Genomic DNA, 19,175 nt, shown 5'->3' on the forward strand with positions numbered 1-19,175 from the left:
ATACCTCCTTGAGAATTCAGAAGTTACGTGCATATTACTTCTGTTATTGTCTAGATATCTGTAAAAGCTAGGTGGTGCAGACTATTTTATATTCCAACCTTTCAGGCAACAGCTAATGCATTCAGTATGAATGTAAAGGAGTGGTGATGCTAAAAATGGGCCAGGATATCCCCGCCCCCAAGAAAAGCCACTGTCCCACAAGTATTAGGAAAAAATGAGGAGGGCCCCACACACATTCTTGATATAAACCTTTCTTTTAGATGATGTAATCAGCATCATGCTCCAGCTATCTTTACCTGTTCACTCAGGTTGTTTCCAGGTACACATTCATTTGAGGCTGGTTGAAACCCCAGAGCAATTTTATGCAGGAAAAAGATCGGAAAAATTCCGAACTTAGATCCCCCACCCAGGGTATTGAACCCAGGCCTCCTGCATGGCAGTCAGATGCCCTATGGACTGAACCATGCACACTTGAACCCAATGATCTGCCAACATACAAAAAAACCAATGTCTTAGCGAGATTTCACAATGAAGCGACAGGTGACACACTACATGTCAACTGGCATCCAAGTGAAATGCCACTTGAGAATGAACCTTAAGAAACAAGTGCAACCTTTCGTACCAGAGTAGCATGCTGCATGTCGCTTGTCAGTTGGATGTCACTAGGGGTGGGTGGTGGTTTGAATAGCATGCATCTTCTCATCTCTTCGTCGATCATGCAGAGTGAATGCTTTTCCAAGTCTGAGGGGATATTGTCTACTCGAGTGTATGTGGTTTGTGATGATGTGTCACTTTCGTGTGAAATGCCACATGTCATTTGCCACTTGTCACTCCAGTGTGAAGTCCTCCCAAGTGCTTTTAATGTTCACAGAAACTTACAAAGTGACCACCTTGCTTCATTTCCAATACACATGCAATCTGCCTGATTTCCTTTCCAAGAATTCAGAGTTGGGAAGTAATATAACGTAACATCACTTGGTACTGTGCAATTTTTTGGTAATTGTGTTAATAACATGTTACTCTTTCGGTACTTATGATAGTAACTTGTTACTTTTTTGGTACTTGCGTTAATAGTACATTGTTACTTTGCGTTACCTTACTTGAGTTGCCTTGACAAATTCAGAACCGAAATATTTATTTGACAGGATGAAAAATGCTTTGTTATTTTGTTTAAACTAATGTTCCATTGGGAAAACTGTACTACAGAGATTAACTGTGTAAACAGTTAAATGTCCTTTTGTATGGTAAAGCAAAGTAACGGTAATGTATTACTTTTGTTAGTAACTTGCCCAACTCTGCAAGGATTCAAAGTTTTCATAGAATATGCCTAGACTACACTTCAATTATAATATACATGCATGTAGCATTTCTCTTGTTCACAGTTCACTTATTTCATAGGCATAGTAGTCCTCAGTTCATGTATCGAGAAAGGGAGGCGGTTCTATTATCTATCATTCCTTATTGTGCATTTTTCAACTACATTTTTGCCTGAGCACATTATTAGCGAAAAAAAAAAGAACACCTTCGTAAATTGCCTGCTTCCTCGCTGCTATGTTATAGCATAAGAGCAAAAAAAGTAAATAAAAATTCGCGAAGCGTTAATGCATGAGAACTATGCCCTAGACAAGATACAAGCATTATAACATTGCGCTAGACCGTGCCGGTTTGTCTCAGTCATGTTTTCCATGCTCAAGTTACGTTGAGCTTAGCAGCGAAAAGCATATACGAGTCACTATTTCATATCTCTTGATGCATAATAAATGTTCATACAAATTCCTTCTTAAAATTCAGATATTCCTATAAGATTGGGCATGCTATATTTTTTATATATTTTTTTAATACAGTCTAGTAAAGTTACAGAAGATTTTGCTTCAATGAATAATCTACTAGAAATGCACTGACTTCAAGTCAACTACAGATTAATCAATTCTGAAACAGTATATTAATTCCTTTCTTAGATGTTTCATTTCTTCCAAAAAAAAAGTCTGTTCTACGGAACATTTTTCAAAAATATCTTTGTAAATACTGGATAAAAGTTATTTTCTCCAATCACTTACCTTCTGGGTCCATTTTCTGCATCGCCATCCCTACACCCAGGGAAAATTTCTGTGTATTAGTGTGTTTTTTCAACACAATATGTTTGCACACAAATCATACTTAATATCAGGCTGCTTTCTATCAGCTTGATATCAAACTAGTACATTTTAAAAAATCTGCTTTGTACGAAAAAATGCAAAAAAAAAAAAATGCTCTTATGTTATTCGCGTTAATGGTATTGGTTCGAAACATCAGCTTAAGTGATGTACATATATGATATGTCCAATTTCTTTGCTTACTTGGTGCTTGGTTAAAAAAACAATGTGACTATGAACTCGCAAGTATCACCGTGGATGGGCTGAAAATACAAATTTAAGATGTGTGACACGTAATTAAACAAAAGTCTAGAACTGGCATATTTCAAAAATTAAAAATTGTTTCCAAATTCATATAAAGGGAAGAGGATTAAACATTTTTTATAATTCTTCTTTAAAACAAACCAATACCAACAAAGAAACAAGGACAGAAAATAATTGGCTTTCAACAGCTATTTATAATGTACTAGGAATTTATATAGTATGCTAAATGCAAATAGCAAGAGAAAAAAAAAATAAGCAAAATGTTTTTCAATTACTAAATTTACAAGAAAGGTGACTTTGAAGAGCAAAATAGTTGTCTAGAGTCATTGATAGATGTGTTAAATGAGGGGTGTATCCATCAACACCAAATTATACATTACGAAATGAGACTCATATGTTGTAAATATGTTGATGTGTAGACAGTAATGTAATATGAAGAAAGGATAAAGTCAGCTGTTGAAAGCATGAAAATTGTATGTTCGTGGATTGAAAGAATATGGCTATGTTGAGGTTCCGAATTTCAAGGGTAAAAAAAGGAAGAAAAAGGAAAAATCACGGATAAAATTTATATTTTCATTATTCTTCGCTGTTTTCCTGCTTGTTGAGGCTTGTGATGAATAATGATGATGACAATGACTATGAATAATGAGATGAAACTGATGAAGCGACACTCTCAGAAACGTCCATGACCAGGCTAAGATTCAAGTCTGGAAATTTTGGTGGCTAGACTAGGTGGCTGCGAATGAAACAAAATGGTGTCCAATACTTTTGAGTAGTGAAACTACATGTAATAACAGTGGAAAGGCGTTACAACATGAAAATATGCATGTTTATGGAACTATAGGAATGTATAAACTGCCTGGGAATATGGAGCATGCTACCCAGTCAAAAATGGGGGTATTCATACCGTGATTGCAAATGCAATGTGACTCCAGCAGTGATGACGCCAGAAGGGAGACAAAGGGTTACCTTCCCCCAACAAACAAGAAAAAACTATAAAAATAAATACCCTTTTAATGCAAATATACATTTTTGTATGGTATTTTTGGGTATGCTAAATGTGACTGCCTCCCTGGGAAATATTCCCCACCCATTTATTTCTGGCATCATCATTGAACTCCAGAGTAAATGATTTTACCTGTTTCTGAAGGTTTTGTATCAGTAGCATGCAAGTATACTTCCCAGCATCATAAACCATGTGACTCTGGCATGGTAGATACCTTAAGGAAAGTGCAGGGGTGTCCAAAATTTAAAATACTTTGAAGTACTATGATCTTATGACAGCAGCAGTGGCACAATATGTAATTAAATATGAACTTAGAGAATCAAGGATGTCATAAAAAAAATGATTGAAAAAGAAGCATGAATTGGAGGAGAAGGTGACAAGAAGGAGAAATTCGACCCAAAGTGAAAGAAAAAATGATGAAATACGTGAAATTACAATCACAAATTTTATTCATAGGTGAGTCAGTTTAATGAAACATGTACAATACATTTAACATGCATTATATTTCCTGTTTTCACAACATTTCAGTACACTCAGACTACTTTTTTCAATGTTGCCAAAACATGAACTGTAGTGCTTGTTGAACTTAATGTTACATGTTTTATTGATCAGAAGTGTAAATGTATTAAGCAATGTGCACAATTAATTATGTGAGTCAATGTAGAAAACTTGTAAATCAAGTGTTCTTTTCTACAGTACACACAACATTTGATAAACAATATTTAGAGTGCAGGAAAGGTACTAATTTACACATTTTGAACTGGACACAATGTGCACAAAAGTTTCAACAAAACAATAAAGACACAATCAAGCATAATAGGAAATCTTGTAGCATAAGCCACTGCTCTACGAATACATTCCTAGTGTTCATGCATATCTTCAATAACAAGCCTTTTTTTAAATTTTCTATTAAGCAACTGTATAAATCATAGCAATCAAATTAGTATTAATCCATGACAGGTGTCAGTTGATAAAAGATAGTTACTTTCTTCTAAAACCTAAATCAGTCACAAATTTAGTTTCAAGTGTTACAATGGATAAGAGACAGTTTTTATATTCTGACAATTTCCTTTCATGTGATCGATTTCTGCCAATATTTCCCATTCTACAAAATGACTAACTGAACAGAAACTATACTCTATATCTGGAATCTAAGGAGGAAGGCCATGCATAGCAGCAGAGAAGGGGGGATCAAGTGGGCAGAGCAAAGCAGTAAAAGCTGCTGCGAAGGCTGGTAACTGTGGTCCCTTTCCCCCATTCCCTCCCTTGTGTTCATTGGTGGAGCCTTCTCGCGTCATTACTTGTGCAGAGACTTGTTTCCGTTCACTTGCTCCAGAGATTAGTGGGACAGAGTATAGCATCCTTGAAATCATTTCACAATTAGTTTCACTTCAGCAAATTACTACTCAATGGCCATTCATTAATATCCAATTAGTTTTTATTTTTTTCCAATTTATTAATAAAATTCAGACAGTGCAAATGATACAAATAATATTATTAATAAGAATTCTTTTCTCACTGACTAAACTTGTTTAATTGTTTAATGTTTCACATACATTTTCCTCGAGAGCTAACACTTGCAAAAGATGTACATGTAGCAATTAAATAACTTTCTGCTCCAGAAACATTCTTATTAATAATACTATCTCCTTGACAACTGCAACTATATGGGCTATTTGTAAAGATGTTCATTCTGATGATGTTCAATATTGCGAACTTCGAATATTGCCTACTTTGTCAGAAGACACCAATAAAATATTTGTGAAGTATTACGAGTGGTTTAGTGTACTTTTTGTGCTGTTTGTATTTAAATAATAAATAAAAACATATTCTTTTATACTTGCGTACCAGCGAGCAAACTTCACAGAAAAACCTGCTGCAGATACATACAGCATACAATCAATATCATGCATGCATACTTCACTATTACTTTCTTGTACTGGTACAATGGGTTCCAGTGAAGCAACTTTACTTAGCTTCACATTTTGCACATGTACTATCAGATGATATCAATGCATTAAGCTTCTACAATACATATTCATTAACCCCAAACGAGAGCTAATGTGCACTGATAGATATCGAATTGCACGTAACACGATCACCGGTTTGGTTCTTATACGCGGGTCAAGCAAAAACAAATATCTACACTGCCATCGCTACTTACTCCATGCTGTTATCTACACTTAGGAAGGAAGGACTAAGTAAATGCTATAGTTGCTTCTGCACACACCTGTTCCAAAAGACGTAACTTCCGGCGGTGACTCTGTACTTCGAGGCGGTCCACGTACTCTCGCAGTTCTTCGATCTCTTCCTTGACTTGCTGCACCGCATCCAGCTCGTGCTTGATGGCTACCATGTCTCGCTTCACCTCGCTCACCTCACTCTGGCACGACTCCACCGATTTGGTGAGCTCCTGAAGCTGGGTGCGGATCTCCGATAGCGCCACCGTCGTTTCGAAGTGGCGGTCACTTTGTAGCTCATCCAGTTTGGCGCTGAGGTTCATACTCATGACTGCAACCTGCTTCTGTAGACTGCAGAAGGTGATTGTCAGGGAACAGAGATGAACGGGTCGGTTAACGCAAGCAAAATAATGAAGGGAAAACCCACATGTTCGTTGATTTACATAAAGCATACAAAAATTCAGTGGAGATTTGTAAAAACAGACAATAATGCACACCATGTATTAAATGAATAACAAAAGATTTGTATTAAAGCATAAAAATTAAAATAACCATTCGTACAAAACAAAGCAATCATTGATCGAGACCACACCATGACATGAAAAAACAAAGGAGTAAGGAATGATTAGTGAAAACATCCCACAAGATAAAATGCAACATTAATAATAATAATAAAGAAACAAACAGGAAAGTGGATTTTGGTACAGGAATAATGTAGAGAGAGAAGAAAGATAAAATTAAAAGGTATGAATACTATATCTGTTAACAGTAATAGAAATACTTACAAGTAAATATCAATTCAAATATTAGTAAAAACTGCACACATTGAAATTATAATGTTCATAATATATAAAGTAAAGAATACCTGTGTGACAATTAATTCTCAGTAAAACTAAAAATTTGAGAGAATCACACAAAATACATGAATACATCTAAATTCACTTTGTTACATTGTCAAGCATCATCATTATTATGAAAATATCATCTTTTCAATTATACTAAGTACAAATGCCTTGATTTCTACAAGGCATTAAGAAGCATTTGGAACAATTTCCATAATTAGGTCTAGAAGATTATATGAAGTTTCGAGAAACAAAACTAATTATTTGTTTCAAATGCCAATATTTCACGAACTGTTCTTTTATCAGTACATGATTTGTTATTTACCTGTGTTTTCATAGTGCAACGTGGAGAACTTGATAAAAAACTACAAGGACTCAATTTGAATCATAATATGTAAGCTGTACAATTTAAGATCCGAGCATGAAGTTTGGTGTGGGAGCTAAATTGCATCCTTCGCTAGCTTTCCTAAGAAAAATAATTTTGAGGAGCTACTTCTAAAACGAAAAAAGGTGTCACTCCCCTGTATAAATTCCAGGACATGCAAATGGGTCTGTCTGAGTATGAGTTAATAAAAATCAACACAAACTCAACTAATTAGAAAAAAAATTGCACAAGCTTTTCTAGATTTCCTATTATTTAGGGAATAAATTCTATCATGATAAAAGTATATTCCTCTAGGGTTGATAATTTGTTTCTTCTCACACTAAAATATTATAATCTAAAAACCAAAAAATCATTAGTGTAACTGAATATTTAACCATTTTCTTAAAAATAACTTAGGAATTAAATTTCGCATCTGCATATATATGACAAACACAAATACATGTACGAGCATGTAATACTGACTAAAGGCTACTATAGTGCATCTAGGTGTGGAAATTATAGTTTATTAAGCCAACTACTAATCTTTTTTTTAAAAAAAGACAAATATTGAATGAGAAAAAGGATTGTCAAAATTAATTGAATTATAAAATATAACCATTTATATTCATGCAAATGTTTCTTTTTATTGAGTGATAAATTTAATATCATTAAATTTAGGGTTTTAGAATTTCACTAAGTACGTGTTTCCCTCCTGGTTGTTTCTTTCCCATTACTCAATTATTCATGTCTCTTGTTGTTAAGAAAAATAAACTATGATAAAATAAGGATATCATTTTTATCACTATTTACTCATGGGCCACATACGAAACTGACATCAGAAATATGTAATGTAAGTGAAGCATTAATATTCCATAAACATGAAGATTTTGGGTACTGTACAGGTAATATTGTAATAGAAAAAAGATTATATATTCATAATTCAGATTCATTTCTCCTGCAAAAAAAAGTATTATACAAATTTTAAATAGTATAAAATATATATCAAAGGATGAAGTGAGGTTATTTAATAATATATGGCTTTAAATTTTCTGATAATTGTAGTTTTATGTACATTTACATTAGGTAGGAGAAGTTGGCTTCTTCAAGAGCAATATTCTTGTGTAGCTCTTGCACTTAGAAGAAACAATACAATAAAAAATCATGGCTCGACAGAACTTGAACCTGCGACATAAATCTTATGGAAATCAGAAGCATGCTCTAGGTGGAGTTGGTGTCATTTTATCCAGATTTTCTAAGACTCATTTGAAATATTAATGTTTATATTTTGTGACCAGCATTTTATTGTTCTCATAGCTCTTGAGAATTATGCATGTGCATTGTTTAAGCACAGTTTTTATTAATGTAATTGGTACAGATAATTAGAATGGATGACAAAACACTAGAGGATAGAATCATGATTATCTGGGTAAGGAAGTCTTAAATATTATCCTTATGAATATATTGATTTTCATCATGAAACATATCCATGGATTACAGGAATTCTGATTGTGAGAATAAAATAATTATCCAGATAAACCATTATCTGATTGATAGATATTCTTGTATCTAGATAAAATTCTATTCAAATGATGGATATAATCTAAATTATCAATTGGCTTTGAAACAAATTACAATGGTTGTGTCAACTTTTGAAATTGAGATTGATTTTTGCTTCATGTTTTTTTTAATCCACAACAAAAACTATCATTTTCTTCTAAGGCATAAAAAAAATTACAGAATTCGGAAACTTATATTTTATGAATGCAGACCACTGGCCAGTAGCAAGCCATACTTTCTGGTTTGAGATTGTTTTTAAGTCCACTTAATGCATAGAGAGGCTAATTGGGACTGGACATACAGTTTTAAGTGGGATCCTAATCATTGTATACTGCCATCATGTATCAAACCCAGGACCTCTTCATTACAAGGTAATGACATTACCACTACTCCACCGGGGAAGCTTCCAGACTTCTGGCGTTGGTGGGTCAAAGATATAGGTGGGTCACATCAGAGGAAAATGTATATTTATAATTATCCACACACTTTAATATTATTTTCATCACAACATCTTCCATTAAATTTTGGCAGGTGGGCAATACTGATTTTAGATGGTCCACCCTTGGTGCTGTTCCTTTTGTGAACAGATTGGAGCAACTGAGATTGTCATTACTTGATTTGCAGGTCCAGAAATACAGTATAATACTTTTCTGGACACCTTGAAACAGCATTTGAGCCATATAAATAAAACTACTTTTATTTCTGAGTATAATCAAGCACATCATTAATGTTTCACAATTCCTATACTTTTTTAGGGAGGATTTTCTGAAATATGGAACATCAAAGCACAGTTAACTCACTGGCAAATAAGATTCATAAAAATGGGGAGTTGAATAATGACAAGTTATTCAATCAACGCATATCTAAGATCCTATTACAAGCATGGATCATAACTTACAAAAATATTCCACAAAACCTACCTTTACAAAATCCTGAAATATTCACATTTTTTTGAGGATTTTATAAAGTTACGGTTTGTGAGATATTTCTCGTTGTGACATGTGAGAAAATAATGAACAAAGATTTGGAATTTATCAACAAGGTAGAAATTGCATTCTAAATACTACTGAAATTGACAACACTTGTGGCATGCAATAATGTTTTAATTGAATATTTTAGAGGCAAAAGTGGGGCAGGGGGTGCTTCTTCTGGAGTTCATCGATATGAATGTCGTCTGAATGACTGCAAGAAAAATACCCGCTCCAAAAGAAGGATCGGTGAAGGGGGTGAGAAAGTAATCAAAAAAGGGGGTGAAGTTATTCTGCACCAGCTACCCTGAATCCAACCATTGAGCTTGAAGAGGCTTACCATTTGAACAAGAGAAGATGAAGCATGTTTCACATAACATCAGTGTCCTCTGCCTCCATTTAGAAATTATTCCATACAAAGCACCAAATGAGTGGAAGTTGTGGAGTGGCTTTTGTGTCTCAGTGGTTAGAGTGCTGGTGTCCCACGTTCAAGTCCTATCTGAGCCACCATTTTCTCACTTGCCTTTTTATTTATTGCATCATTACGAAACAGTGTGTTTATTTCAAACAAGAATACATTTCCCCATGCTAATGTAAAAAGAAATTAAGTATTGAAAACTACCCTAGTCAAATCACCTAAATAACATAAGCTTCTTAAAAATATACACAATAAAACTTAGTCTAGCACTCGAAATTAACTTTTTTGTCAAAACACATTGTCTATTAAATCGTGATATAATTACAATTTATATGATACAAGAAGCTTGTGGGGATAATATTCTGTCATTATCTTATGTGAAAGTCAGATGGGGGAAATGTAGACATAAAATGCTATCAAGTAGCTGAAATCCGGGGTATATTCAAAACTTTTCATTTTTGGAGGATGTAAACTCAAATTTAGGGGGGGCATACGGATAAATTTCTAGCCAAACTGACCATAAATTGAGCCTTTGTGAAAAATTTAAGGGGGTGTTGGGGGTGTGTGGATATATCACTGGCAGAAATAACTATCAAGCTTTTTACAAAATTCCTAATATGACAAGAATAATACAAGAACAGTTCTCTAATAAATGCTCTAAAAATACCTAATCAGTTCAATAACACACATTAGGAAGGAGAAAAAAATAAATTTTGCCCAATACCGATAAAAGTTTGTATTTAAAAAATTATATAAATACTGATATTCTACTAATACAATATATTAAATGGGGAACTGAAGAAACTCCTAATTAATGTATGTAATGAGAATTTTGCCTCAGAGAAATGAAGATGCATATTTAGGCATTTACTTTACAAACCACTGATATTGGATTTATAACTTTCTCTTACAGGGGGAGAATTACTGTTATTTTCTAACTGTTGCTGCTCAGTCATTATAGGTTGATTGATTGATTTGGTTAGTTTTACTTTGCTTTCCTGCTACTCTTTGCTCATCACGAAGATGAGGATGAGTGATGATATGGTGAAGGGGCACTCACAAAGATTACCCATGTCTAGCATACAAACCTGGCACCCCTGGCATCATAGCAAGTTGTGCTAACCATTCCACCACAGAGGTAAGCTCATTGAAGGTTTATGGGTAGCTTTAGATGTAATTTCTAACAGCGATTACTTAATTTAGACATCAAGGTCGATAATCACTTTCATTTTAGACGTCTAAGGAAGAAATTTAGATATCACAGACCAATAGAATGCTGAAGGGTATGTAAAGATAATTTTACCAATCCTATTTTTCTGTAAGTATCTTGTAATTTAGAGCAAAATTCTCTCATTTTGTTATTTTTCTTAATGAATATTTAGGCCAAATTCAAACATATGATGGTTATGTAAAGTGAATTAGTGTACGTATAAATGTGCAGTTTCTTTTTAAAGCAAACACCTATTCAAGTTCCTTTGACAGATTAGAAAAATATCGGAAATCAATATCAGTTAATGTTATTACGACCGAGCTGATACTGATGTATCAATATCAGAAAATATCAATAGATACTGGCCTATACTTTTCTGGAGTATGGGTGTCTCAAGAAGCCCACAAAAATGCTATGCAACACTTTCAAGGAGTATGAGTATCATGAAAATTATGCAAAGTGCACGATTTTCAATATTAATGCAGAAATGTTGGAAGAGTATTGGATTTTAAGATCAAATGAGGTTCTGAATATTTTAAGCAAACCTCTAGTAGATTGATGCAATGTTATTCCAATGGGAAAAATTATGTGTTAAACTATCAATTTTATGAACTACTTTCAAGTATCGGAATCGGTATGAATATCAGCACTGATATTGGAATCAGTTCAAAAGTGGTATCAGTTCGGCCCCCATCCCTGCTATAAATCATCTGCCATTGTACCAGTTAATGAATGTGCCTATACAAGCCAAAATTGAGACACTACTGATTGTGCCCAATAGACTTTCCATAAAATATGCCATTTTTTCCTATTATTTGTTAAATCAGGAAAAAAGGGGAGGGGGATTTTTCAAGTAGTGTCACATTGTAAATTATATGAGCCAAGCAGCCAAGATATTAGTGAGACTGGCATATGCAGGGGAGGAGCTGATGGGCCCACAACCCCTCCTGAAATTTTGAAATGAAAGCAGTAAGAAACCAAAGTGGTAAATGCAAACCCCACTTAAAATGACCAGTAATTATCATTCTTGTCTTTCAACAACTTTTAAACTGAAGGTTAGAAGTGGTAATTATGAGATATTTTATTGTGTAGCCTCCCCCCCTACTCCTAGAATGTAGGTATGTAATATTCACCTTTACAATTCCAGCCTCCTCTGAAGAAAAATTCCTGTACGCTAGTGATTAGTGGTATTAAAGTTAAAACAAAATTAAATTATTGACCAAGGAAGATTCTATTCCAGAATCGAGGAATTCACCAAGGTGTGCAAACCTAACCAATATGTTTGCAGAACCCAAAAGTCTTTGGTATCATGCAAAAATTGTCAATTTTGATTAAGGCATGTCCACGCCTTTGAACAGTGCCAGCGAAGATGTGCTTGTAAATTCTTCTTCTTTTCAAAACCTGCTGAGATATATCAAACTCTGAATAATTACATCTGTTCAGGACTCCATCTAGACTACTCATGTGAAACTTTGTGTGGTATGTTATTACTGTTGTCTAGATTTCTGTGATAGAAAATAGGCCATGCTGAAGCTATGACACCTATCTAGATACTAGCAAAAACAAACCTCATGAAGATTCACTTTAATGCTCTAGAAGGAATTCAAAGCAGATGTGCATTTACCAATGATAGTTCACCAGTATTCATCTCATAAAAAAAGGTATTTAAATGTTTCCTGTAAAGGATTATTACTTTGAACAAGAGACTCTTCAATCACAGACAAATAGCTTTTAGATATCACTATTTCTAATGTGGACTGAAACTAGAATTGCCATGTTTTATTAATTAGATATTCATAGTTTTAAATGTGAAAAAACTTAATCCAACTAGGAAACTATTGTCAACAAAAATGTTATAAATATTTTTGACGCACATACATATATATGTATCACAAAACACATAATAGTATAAAAACACATCTATCATATAACACCATGAAAACAAACACGAAACAGGTGTAAGCTTGAAAACAGATAAGGTTAAAAATTATAAAACAACACACAGCTGAAACACCAAAAAACTAACATGCAAGTTGATTCCAAAGACTTTATATATGGGTAGATGGTTGTGTTGATAGTCCTATTAAAGCATTACGTCCAAATACAGTCATTTTATGAGGGAAAAACAGATAAAAGGTATACAGAAGTACCGCTATTATACATTGGATCAGTTGGAAGAAAAAGTTAATGATTGTATGTTAATAAAGTTATGTCTAATTATGATATTCCTAATATCTTCATAGCATCACATGTTCCAATCATTATAAATTTACTGTTCCTGTCGATCTCACAAAAATAATTTTAAAAATAATGTTGGAGTTGCGACCTGTGAATTTTCAGTTATTATGCCATTTGGAAAGTGGGTTTATAAACATTGATAGCAATAGTTACGGTTTTATATTTTAAAAAAAATTCTGAATCCTACAAGCAAAACAATATATATATAAAAGTTGTGGAACTTATTTCAGACCTTCTGTTGGAAGAAGTAAAATAATCAAATGCACAAAAACATCCCAGGATTAAGCATTTTAAATTAATTTTTAAGCAAAATGCTGAACATTATCAATCAGTATGGTGATCAATAAATGCATTTTTGATGTTATTCTTTCAGATTCAAATTGTTATGTTAATAGATTATTTACAAGATGATGACAATAGCATGGATCTTTTCAGTGTCGTTCATTTATTTCTGATGTACTTCCCATATCATCATTCAACTGCAGGTTAACAGAAAACAGAATATCTATTCTTCAGTTCTTGGAAAGGGACTTAGATAAAGTTATACTTATTCTAGATAATCTGTAACTCTTAGAACATGTTGCATGCAAGAATGGCAAGTAGGCTGTCATTTTCTTTCATGATGACCACCTAAAATTAACACTTTTCCATTAAATTTAATAAACCTCACATGCTTAAACATAAAAATATAGAGATGAGAAAACTCTCCCAGATAGCACATAAGCTTGTGGCAAGCCTCCGATAGCTTGCTTATAGCTTGTCAGATTAAGTTTGGTAAGACAAGCTGGATGCAAGTACGATGTTTAGTGGTACTCGCTAAGTGAGGCTACTGCTAAGTGCACAGCTAGTAATGGACAAGCTTGATGTAGGCTTGCCTTGCCAAGTTTGCTCCAACTTAGACTTATGGTAACTAGATAGCTGAGTGCAAGCTTGCATCAGGTTCTTACTAGACATTGCAAACTTGCTTCAGGCTTGCAGCAAGTTTTCTGTGCTATCTGGGCTAAGCAAATATTCATACTTAAAATAAAAATTATGCGAGACAAAATTTTGTGCTGTAAATTTTCATTGCTGTTAAAATGTACAAAAAGTAACTAATAATTTCACTATATATTACTGCAGAAAACAGTGCCGAGTTTCAGTTACTCATTTCAAAACATAACTAGTTACTGTTATTAAAAAAAAAGTAACTGTTGACTGTATTTCAAGTAACTCATAACTTTCAAACTATTAATAGGAGTATGACAAAGCTGACTTACAATTTATCATAACTGTGTGGCTTGCCATGTAGAATTCAACAGTGTATTGGTAAAACTTAGATATTTGAACTATTTCAACATTCAATTCCTGTTCTCTTGTGAAAAGAAAACTTAAGAAATGTGGTTTTAGTAGCTCTTTTTTCCCTTACTTTTAGAAATCTATGCAAGCAATGAATTAGTTGTGATGCAGTCACAAGTAGCAGTTACTTTTCAAGTGACAGTAACTGTTACCGATCAGTTAGCTAGGTACAAAATATATTTTTTTAGCAGAGAGCAATTGTCTCTAAGGCAGATTTTTGCAAAATCTTGAACCAAATGTGTGAAAGAATGAATGAGCTGATGATTGTTCCCATGGTAACAAAATGTTTATACATTTATTTTGCCTACATTGTAACTGCAAATGTATTACTTGTATTTTAGAACATCTAGGACACAAGAATATATAATCAAACAATATATTTAAACAATGATACTGATTACAAGATAGTAAAATAACCCTTGCAGAAGATGGTGTTGATTGTTGCAAGCATCTTGCATTTACAGGATAAAATGAGTACTTAGCAAGATTTCCAATGGCAAAGAAGAGGAGATTGGGCTTTCTTCTGTAGATGTAAGGCTGTGTTGCTTATTAAGGTACTGAAATTTTATCTCTAGCTTATATATTCAATCACACTGCTGGTTTTTAACAATCTTGTTGAGCTTCAATGTCCCACACTGTGGCCGTGCGGTTTAAGGCATCGGCTTTGGACTCCGGTTACGGATGTGTACAGGCTTGAGACTACTTGGGGAAGCGTAACAGCTTTCCCTGAGATTTTGGCCTGTGTATGGGACCCTTAAATACATTTTCACAGTTTATTATTTTCATTCTCCCCTTTCGGAGAGTATCATTAGTTCTCCCTTTGTATATATTGTTGCAGAGCATTCAAACCTTTTTGGATTACTTTTGCTGTTTTACAGATTTCGGTACCATAAAATCCAGGTTCAAGACCAGGACTGGCATTTTTTTCCATTTGTATTTTTGTTATTATACATCACATTTCCACCATTTTTGGATGATCGCGACAATGAGGGTGAGTGATGATATGATGAAATTGATGAAGGGATACTCACAAAGAACACCCATGCCGACACATTAATATAAACTGTAACAATTTTTTGTGACAATGCAATTCGAAAACAAAATTTTTAAATAAAAAATTCAACAAGGATGAAAGCAGAAACAGAAGGATTTACATATGTGGTAATAAGTATGTGGAACATGAGTAGCTGATTTTTTTATGTCTGTGGAGATAAAACAGTTCAAGAGCTGCAAGATTATAGAGACCATTGTAATTCTTTGTGGTGAATTTAAAGAAGTCTGCTCAAAGCAAGGTGGTTTAAGGCACAACATGACCTTGTAATTTAGAGAAGGGCATCAAAGTCTGCCTCAAACGAAGTTGCTCTTGGTACACAATAGTTATACATTAGTTTTCATGAGTATTTAGTTATAATGAAGAATATAGTGTTATAAAGTTGAACTTGTTTTTTTTTTTTTCTTTAATATAAGACATTCTTCATTTTCCTGTCCAAGTAAGGGTCAAAATAGGTAAAGCTACATATGTGTAAAGTACCGCACTGTGGCCATGCAGTCTGAGGAGCAAGCTTTGACTCTGGCTACGGGACACATGCAGGTTCTCCAGACACTTCAGCCTGTGTATGGGACCAGTGGCCACCCACCATTGTAAGGAAATTGGGGAGCTACCAAATGAGTAGTGTAACCAAGTCATGGAAAACCTACAACAATGACTGGGGGTTCATCGTGCTGACCACACATCACCCTGTAACTAGCCCGTAGTGGTAGGTAGGTACTGGCTCTCACGAGCTGTTAGGTGTGTGTGTGCGTGTGTGTGTAAATACAGTACAGTAAACGTGAAAATTACTCCCTTGTTTCCACTCATCTTACAATGCTCCAGTACCATAGCTTGCTCAGCAGTTCACAAGTACATATGACATCACATAGACATGCACATGGGAGGCAAGGGGGGGGGGGAGCATTTGCTCCTTCTAATATTTTCACTTAGAAATTCAATGTAGAGGGAACTTGATTGCCTTTTACGAACAATATTATTTTCTCAAAAAGGATAAGCATTTTCATGCCACTGGATGTTCAGGCAACAGGGGCAGGGAGGGGGGAGGACATTATTTCTTGCAGAATTGGATCTATCAGTGAAAACTCGAATAAACTATTCTTATTTGAAAAACAAAAGATAAACAATTCATAATTAGTTTATCAACTAATTCGTCTATGAGCTACATCTACATGGGTTAATCTTGTACCAACTGAATGAAGACTAACAAGCTCCATTTCTGCATCAGGTGTATGCTATGTGTATAATTGCAGCTAAATTACTCTAAGTGTATGCTGGAGTGGGATTTTTGAGTCGGCGGACCCATTCTAGACCAACCCCTGCTTTGTAAGCATTAATACAGTTCAATCTTCCTGTTTTACAAACTCAGAGGTGGATCTAGAGTGGGTCCGCCATCACAAAAATCCCACTCCTGTGTACACTGTGGCAGGGCTTTTGGCATTATAAAGGGTGTCTCAAAAAGATGGGAAATTTTGGAACGGGGGTATAGCGAAGGGAATAAATAGTTGCAAGAGCTTTAATCGTGGAAATGAATAGTACAGAGGATGCCATTACATACATATGTACCGCCGAAGAGATGGGTAGGTTTACATCTTGAAGACGATATCCAGAAGATGACGACCATTTCTGTGCAAAAAATCCAGCATTGATGAGGGACATCCTGCATAGCTCAACATAGTATGTTCACAGGAATCTGAGTCATCCTTCAGTTGTAGCAGGCCGAGCAGAAAGGATTTGAGAGGAAATTGCAAAGATTCTTATGGGCATGTTGCATCGAGCTATGCAGGATATCCCTCTACAGCTGCAGGAATGATCATCTACATCTTTAAGATGTAAACTCTTCAGCAGTATGTATGTACGTAATGGCATCCTCTGCACTATTCATTTCCAGAATTAAAGCTCTTGCTGCTATTAATTATCTTCATAAGTACTAAACTTCTATGATAAAGATGTCATTCAATGCTCATATAGTTTAAAATTATTTTTGATCATATACCATAAACTCTATTTCATGTGCACAACTGCAATAATTTTAACAATTGTTAACATTTCCACTTAACTAGTTTATGAATTGAATACAGCCGTGGTAACTAGAATGGTGTTACCTTGGAAATTAAAGGGGAGCGTGGGAGTTCCTTGAAAATTTTCAACATAAAAGAGGATTGAGCGATGTCTAGTTGAAAGTACTTTCAATTTCCATATTTTAAAGCATATATTTTTTAGTTTGTGGGCAAGGTGCATAATATTGAGGTTTTTATGAACTCGCATAACATTTCCTAGCTCTTGAGATTAAACATGATGATGGAGATGAATTGTGATAAGATGAGATGGGTGAAGCAACAAACATGATGGAATCTTGCCCTGTGCTAGGACTTAACCCAGAAGCTTTGCAAGTGATGTCATTAGTTAAGTGTCCAATGCTACTGGCCACTGATTGTAGCAACTAGTACCTTTGGAGGAAGTCTAAAACCACTGTTGCCAAATGTATGAAATTTAAAACAAACAAAACACACATTTTCCAGCATGAATGATGGTATGGGAAAGTACTTCTCATCCTCACTTGCACCTAATGAATAAAATCTATTTTACGCAAACAGTGTCGAAATTTACTGTGCACTACATGTATATATTATAGTTTTTAAATACACCTCTCATTACATAAATAACATTCAGCCAGTACTGAATTTTACATTAAGTATCAAAACACTAACAGTAATCTACCTGATACTGGTATACTCCATTGCACTCTATCAAGAATACTTAATAAACTTAAGATTTTTAAATATGACAATGTCCTTGTCTACAGAAAATAACACAATTTCCTTTTAAAACTCGAATAAACTATTCTTATTTGAAAAACAAAAGATAAACAATTCATAATTAGTTTATCAACTAATTCGTCTATGAGCTACATCTACATGGGTTAATCATCCATAAACCACACCAAATGGCATATAATATAAATGTATCTATTCATACAAATATATATGGCTGTGACACAAAAAGAATATTTAATATGAAAACAATAATTATATTTATATATAATATACATTACAGGCAACTATAGGAACGACACCAAAATAAATCATGCGCACTACACATGATTTGTACACCAAGCATGAACGTTCAATGGAATTAGGTGCAAAGAAATCACATTGAAAAAATGGAACTTTTCATGCATTGTTTATTGTCTATGCAAGGAATATAGAAGCTTGGAAGTTGCTATACAGTAAACCTCATGTAATGAGAGGTGATTTTGTTTTTGTTCATGTTACTTCATTAAAGTTCAAATTCGGACTCGCCTGTGTTCACCAAGGAGTAACATATATCCGGTAAGTTATTCCTGAGATCCCAGCTGCAATTGAAATGCATTATTGTAGTTGCAGAACTATAAGTATGAAAAGTACAATGCATAAAGTAGGTTCAGCTTCAAAAATTGTTCTTACATTAGTACTGCAAATCTTGACTAAGATATGAACGATATTTAAATAGAATTTTGGGATGCTACACTTTTTCTTTGTCAAATACATTCTTGCTACCATTCAAAAAAGTTACTTGAAAGAAATACCATTTGACTTTCTGATGCAAGATGTAATATTCAGATCTCATTTAT

At 34.2% G+C, this 19,175-nt stretch overlaps 1 protein-coding gene across 21 annotated transcripts in view; it reads right to left on the bottom strand.

The window, feature by feature from the left end:
* The window catches only part of Glut1 (Glucose transporter 1), a 428,124-nt gene that overhangs the window by 87,839 nt on the left and 321,110 nt on the right, over positions 1–19,175 (bottom strand). For 15 of the 21 annotated variants that reach the window (XR_014441679.1, XR_014441671.1, XR_014441678.1 and 12 more), the window contains 2 exons: positions 5,633–5,933; positions 2,058–2,087 (listed from right to left, as the gene is read on the bottom strand). The exons of 2 other annotated variants lie outside the window; for them this stretch is intronic. Coding sequence is in view for 9 of the 19 variants with exons in the window: in XM_083122100.1 (XP_082978226.1) it covers positions 2,058–2,087; positions 5,633–5,933 (331 nt within the window). In the remaining 10 variants the exon portion in view is untranslated. Of the gene's footprint in view, positions 1–2,057; positions 2,088–5,632; positions 5,934–9,653; positions 9,902–19,175 lie in introns of all 21 variants that reach the window. 4 more of the 21 variants (XR_014441676.1, XR_014441677.1, XR_014441675.1 and 1 more) reach the window with 2 other exon arrangements.

Source organism: Lepisma saccharinum, chromosome 5, assembly GCF_977018435.1.
Source record: "Lepisma saccharinum chromosome 5, izLepSacc3.1, whole genome shotgun sequence".
Lineage (NCBI taxonomy): Eukaryota > Metazoa > Arthropoda > Insecta > Zygentoma > Lepismatidae > Lepisma > Lepisma saccharinum.